At 39.9% G+C, this 6861-nt stretch overlaps 1 protein-coding gene across 1 annotated transcript in view; it reads right to left on the reverse strand.

The window, feature by feature from the left end:
- The window catches only part of magi1b (membrane associated guanylate kinase, WW and PDZ domain containing 1b), a 189788-nt gene that overhangs the window by 62353 nt on the left and 120574 nt on the right, over positions 1–6861 (reverse strand). The window contains exon 3 of the mRNA XM_037678617.1: positions 3705–3824. Within this exon, the coding sequence (XP_037534545.1) occupies positions 3705–3824 (120 nt within the window). The remainder of the gene's footprint in view (positions 1–3704; positions 3825–6861) is intronic.

Raw genomic sequence — 6861 nt, forward strand, 5'->3', positions numbered from 1 at the left:
AAAAAAGCTGAACAAAGAAAAAGAACAACTAAAAAGTAGCTGAAAAAAATCAGAAAGAAGCTTAAATTACAAGAAGGAAGTGGGGAGAGCACATTTTTGCTGAAATAGGCTGAAAAAAGTTTTAATGAGTTCAAAAAATGTGGAATTAGCTGTAAAGCTTTAAATTTGCATAAAAAACAGCTAAATAGTAGCTGAAATAGTAGAAAAAGCTTCAACTTGCTGAAATTAGCAGAAATAAGTTAGAAGTACAACAATGTTGTAATTAGCAGAAATAATCAGAAAGAAGCAGAAAACTGCTGAAAAAAACAGCTGAAATTAGCTGAAAGATGCTGAAGCAGAACAAAGTCTGAAAGGAGCAGTAAAAGGTTGTAAACAGATCCAAAGAACTGAAGGATGCAAAATAAGCTCAATTCATTTTCTATAAGACAAAAAAAAAAAAAAAAAAAATGGCGGAAAAGGCAAATTTCAAAAAGTTGTACCAATACCAAAAGTCTTAGCAGAATTGTCCTAAAAGAGCCGAAATGTTTTGATATATGATTTGTTGAAATAGCTTGAAAATTGCGGAACGAGAATTGCACTGAAAAACGTATGGAAGAAAAATGGATCACAGTAGTGTGAATGTGTCATAAACATTCACACAATTAAAATGTGTTACTATGAACAAGTGCATTAGTTGCTTCTTTTAAGTCATCTTTGTTTGTGAAGAGTATTTTTTGTTAAGCAATTTAGCCAAACTGTTCTCTGTGCATGTAAAACCTGTCTGCTACACCAAGATTTTCAGAGTGGAAGGAGGAAAACATGCAGAAACCCAAATATGCTCCTCCAAAAAAAAAAACACATGGCAGCTCTAAAGACATTTTATCATTTGAAGTATAGAACATCCAAGCAATGTTTTATTTCAGACCAGGTTTTACTGAGACAGAACAGCGTTTGTAGTTTTTCCATATTTCCAAAGGCGTATTGAACATGAGTCTGATTTATTCTAATTATTTATGTACACATATTTTATATAAATCTAAAAACAATATCTAAAGATGTAAAGAAATAAAATATTTTACACTTGTATGATGTCTTGCATCGACATCCTTTACAGCAAGGTATGAGAAAACTCTGAATTTGTGATTACTCCAATAGTGTACACCAAACAAAAGTAAATTCTTTTACAGTGATCCGTCACTGCAGGGGTTATGTTACAGAGACCCCCACTGTAGGTAAAAATCCACAAAGTAGCAGCGTTATATTTATTTTATTATTTATACCAGTGTTTCCCCTAGATAACTTGCCATGGTGGGGCACTCATCTCGTCCATGATTTTTGTTGGGGTGGTGGGGGAGAGACGTATGCTGTTTGTACCGACAGTGTTCTAGCGGGGGTTGGGGAGTTCAGCATGAGGGTTCAGCATGAGGAAAGAGCTGCCTTTAGCTTTTTAGCTAGCACACCCATATTGTGTGCATCTAGCTTAGTGCTATGTCAGTGCCGGGGAGTGGGGGGTTAAGTAGAGAGGCCCAGACTTCCCTCTCCCCAGCCACTTGGGCCAGCACCTCCGGGGGAATCCCGAGGCGTTCCCAGGCCAGCCGAGAAATATAGTCCCTCCAGCGTGACCTGGGTCTTCCTCTGGGTCTCCTCCAGGTGGGACATGTCCAGAACACCTCACCAGGGAGGCGTCCAGGAGGCATCCTAACCAGATGCCCGAGCCACCTCAACTGGCTCCTCTCGACGTGGAGAAGCAGCGGCTCTACTCTGAGTCCCTCCCGGATGATTGAGCTTCTCACCCTGTCTCTAAGGGAGAGCCCAGACACCCTGCGGAGAAAACTCATTTCGGGCGCTTGTATCCGAGATCTCGTTCTTTCGGTCACAACCCAAAGCTCATGACCATAGATGAGGGTAGGACCTCCTCCCTGACCCAGACAGGGCACTCTACCCTTTTCTGGCTCAAGACCATGGCCTCGGATTTGGAGGAACTGATCCTCATCCCGGTCGCGTCACACACGGCTGCGAACCGCTCCAATGAAAGCTGTAGATCAAGATCTGATGAAGCCAACAGGACCACATCATCTGCAAAACGTGTTTAACGTATATCTTAGACCTTTTAGCGTACCGTTTGGTGTTCGTTTAGCATATCCTAGATCCTTATATACCGTTTCTTTTGATGCTTAATATTTTTGATATTTTTGGGTGTAACTGGGACCCTGAGTACATAACTTCGTTCCACCTCATGTACCACATGTGATGTGAATGACAAACTTGAACTTGGGCATGTACAGTACACACAAAATAAAAAACTGAGTTTAAAATCCAGCGATATAGTGAAGCTGCACAAAGTGAACTGCAATATGGTGAGAGACTACTGTACTTATTTCCTTAATCACAAACATAACATGTCTCTAGCAACAAAAGACCTAAGCTCATTTAAACAGGCCTAAACTGACATAAATTTAATGTATTTTGCACATAGTATTTTTGGGGAAACAACATCTACAGTGCAACATAGATTCTGTTTTGCTGTCTGGTCATAGTTGTGTCAATGTGATGAAGCACAAATGCACCATCTTCTACAGCAGCTCAACACTGAACAGAGGTCCCTCAGTGTGAGCAGCACCCCTTGCATCAGTCAGTCCCTACTTAACTTTACATTAATGATTTAAGACTTACAGAACAGTACGACTGCTAAATGTTCCACTGAGTCCAAATGATAGCCTTATTAATCATGTAGAACTAATATGAATTTCTTTAAAAAAAACAAATCGCTGTAGAACAAAGTTGAAGTTTCTTCCTCTACTCTTGAAAAAGTTGAATGCACGACAAATCTTGCTTTTATATGACATCGAGATCATGGTTTTAAACAGTGGTACAAGGAATTTCTTTCAGTTTAACCACTGAATGTTGATGCAACCAGTGAAACATTTGGCCTTTGACTAGAAGCTACAGTTGATTATAGTGTGGGTAATAACATTCAAGCACTAGTTCAAGGCAGAAAGACGACCACAAGGCTGTTTGTGAAAGACAACCCCAACCACTAAAATGTTATTTAACGGTTTCAGACCACTGTTTTAAAGATTTTGGGTAGCAGTTTTAGTTGTGTGAATGCAAATTTGTTAAAAGAACAAAGAATAAACCAGGGAACATAAGGATGTTACAGAGCCTCAGGCTTGGAAAGATATTTACTACAATGTTTCTGACAAGAACAAGAAATGTTTAAACTTTTTTCTTGATGTAAAATCATAATGATTTTAGAGGTAATTAGAGTTTGATACTAATTGCTTGCTTTTTTAATCTTTAACCTTTCATGACCCATCCTCCCAATATTGACCTTCTGACCCCAGACTCCCCTGTGATGGACCTGTGACCTGTCCAGGGTGTACCTGCCTCTCGCACAGAGACCGCTGGAGATAAACACCAGCTCCCCCACAACCCGGAAAGGAAGAGAGGGCAAAAAAGATGGATGGTTGGAAGGATACCCCTTACTCTTCTTGTACTCTTACTCTGCAGACCAGCTGTTCGCAGTTTCCAGAGCAAAACTGTAAGGGCTTCACAAGGGGTTCATTTGCAGATTGTTGCCATTTAGGTACTAACTCTGTTGGTTTAAAATTAAACTATTCCTGTTGCTAACACAAAACTTCATATGTTTGTTTCCCCCCATCAATAGAAGTTAACAAGAATAGATATAACTGATCAAGAAGATGGCATCATGTCAGTGAATTTACCTTCATATGTTCCTATTTCCAGCAGAGTTCCACTTTTCTCCAACTCCAAGAATTCCTCTACAGAGAGGAAGTTGTAGTCCACGCCAGGGACTTCTCCTTCACGTGGGGTGCGGGTTGTACCTACGCAATCAGAGACAAGGTCGAAGTTAGATGATCACCTGGGACTAATATAGCACTGAACTCACAAACTTCAGAATATATCGAAATTGTTTGTATTTAAAACCTGATTGGCAAAATGTTACATTTGAATACACTCGACAGAGACGTTACGTCATAATCCAAGCATTTTATCATCTTAAAGCTCTGATGCTACTATAACATGGATAAAGAGTAAGAGTAAGTAAGATAAACTGAAAAGCAATTTAAAAAAGTTTTCAGAGGGATTGTTATAATATCTGGAAGTTTTCTGAGCACGCAGTTAAAGTGTGAACTAAATGCCAGAAAAAAAAAAATTCACAAATATCAAAATTTATTAAGAATGATATCACATGCACGTTAATTTTTTTGTTTGTTTTGTCGACCCTGCACTAAATTCAACACATCACAAGCAAAAATTATTAGATTTCCAGTTTGTAAATGCACTATTGCTAAATAGCTAATTTGTACGAGCAATAGCACGCCTTTTGTGTAGAGGGTTTAACTGTGAAGAGTCAGATTTAGTTCATTGTAATATTTGGAAAATGTCCAAGCTTGCAAAGAAAAATGCTCAAAGGTTTAGAGCACATAAAGGTCTTCCAAAGAAATCTGAATTTATAGGTCAGATCTTTACAATCATCAAAAACTGGAATTACCGTTGAAAGCTGAATGGTGTTTCTCTAGTTTGCCCTAGTAAGAATGATGGAAATAACCAGAGAAGAGCAGCAACACAACGCAGGACAAAAGAAGAATGTCTCACTCTACACTGATGTCTGACCAAACAAGGGAGATTATCTATTGTTTGTTGATAGTCCTTCACGCTGGGGTAGAGTGTGAAGTATTGTGGTAGTAACACCTAGTGAGATCCTACCATATGTTTGGGGAAATTCTGTGTGCGTGTGCACGTGTGTTGGCATGTAGCCTGTGAGACATGAGCGTTGCCTTAAATGGGTGCTGACAGTTGGCCGGCATGGCAACAATGGCAAAAAGTGTTACAACTGAAACAATGGTGAGTATTTCTTTTTCATGTTCTTCACCCTGTTTCTGTGCTTGCTTATGGATATTTGTATAGGAACATATACAACCAATGGCATCTATTTTATTACAACACAGGTCTTTTCCATCCTCTTTTTGTGTTTTCTTTGTTTTTTCCTTCTTCCATCTCCTGATCTGTTCATCTCCCAATCACTTCGTCTCCAGCGTGCTGGTAAGCAATAAGCAGGTAAAAATAGATGTGTGGCAATATGAGGACATGCACCCTCCGCTGCCACGCTTCGTGACACTGGTGATAAATCACAGGTGTGCACATCCTCGCTGAAAGCAAATGCTTTACAGTCACGCAGGCATGCAATAAACAGAAAGGAAATGCATGTGGTCTATTTCTGAAAACCATCATTTTCTCACACAAAATGATCTTAACCTGCATCAGCTCAGTCTTCCAGCTGTCACAAAAATGCAATAAATATTGCAGGTTATTTTAATTTCATGACATCTAACGGGGCATATAGAGAAGGAAATTGTTCATATGCATCAATAGTATTCACAATTAGAGCCCACAAATGTGCAACGATACATCAGTAATAAATTGATTTAAAGTCATTTAGATTCTGTCGAACAAATCGTTTCAGTTTGCTCATTTTCAGGCACTACATCAACCTTGGGAGCGTCTTCGGCCGAGCCTGAGCGTTCAGCCAACTGTCAGCTTATTTCCCTCACAATAGTAGCCATTGATTCATCTACATCTAGACACTGTTCTTAGAAAACCAAAATGGAAGCAGAATTGTGACCAGTCTATAAAAAGAGAGAAAAACAGAGTCTTGGCTTACATCAATGAGTAAGATACAGTAATCACTGTGGGTAAATCAACTCAATACAACATTCCAACAAAAGCTCTATTGACCAAGCTGTGAAATAAAGTGAGAAGTAAAGGCAGGCTGAGAGTTCTTTACAGAGACTCCTGCTAGAGTTGGGATGGGATGAGCTAAATGAGTGTTCTCTTTCCAACATACTGGCAAATAATAGAGCCTCTCAAGGCTAGGAGCTGGCGTTATTTCCTACTTTTGGCAAATTTAATAAGCCACGCAAGTTGATATTTAGGGTATTCATTGGACACTGACTAACATGTAGCTTAACAGCTTCAACACTGTAACCAGCAAAGATGAGTTGGGGAGATACAAACAACAAAAAGTGTCTCAGTTTCTGATATTGCAGGACACAATCAGCTGTGGGTCAATTTGTCCCACTCCCAAACTGTTTCACTTCACACCTGATGGGTACAAACTGGATACCATTTTGATTAAATCACCAGTTTGTACGTATGCAGTCACCATAGGCATGTTTCCCCATATATACACGACCCTGCATGCACTTATGCACGTTTTACAAGCAGCATGAGCTTAACATAACCCTGCATTGAGTTGTGCTTTATTTCAGAGTGAACATTAGTCTACACCATAATGGAGTTTTCTTATATTAGGTCTACATTGTCAACCCTTTCAAAGTGCTGATGACAATTTAGCAGTTATTTCTTATTGATCATACTTTCAACTGTTAAGAGATTATGTAAAACACGGTCACAAAGCTTTAAAAGCTTAGAAAATGTATTTTGAATGTTTTATTATGTATGAAAAAAATGACTTGAACATGGACTCAACGGGGGCAGCACGGTGGTGCAACTGGTAGAGCTGCTGCTTCTCAGCGAGCAGGTTACCCTGGTTCAAATTCTGGTCCGGGGGCCTTTCTGGGTGGAGTTTGCATGTTCTCTCCATGCATATATGGGTTTTCTCCGGGTACGCTGGTTCCCTTCCTAAAATGTCTTCAGGTGTGAGTGAGAGAGTGAATGTTGTTTGTCTCTGTGTCCCTGTGATGGACAAAGACCTGTCCAGGGTGTCCCCTGCCTCTCGCACCATAATTGCTGGACATGGGCACCAGCGACCCCTGTGACCCAAAAAGAAAGAAATGGGTAAAGAGGATGGATGGATGGATGGATGGATGGATGGATGGATGGATGGATGGATGGGTG

The sequence above is a fragment of the Nematolebias whitei genome, chromosome 7 (genome assembly GCF_014905685.2).
Source record: "Nematolebias whitei isolate Nwh7 chromosome 7, NemWhi1, whole genome shotgun sequence".
NCBI classification, from domain to species: Eukaryota; Metazoa; Chordata; class Actinopteri; order Cyprinodontiformes; family Rivulidae; genus Nematolebias; species Nematolebias whitei.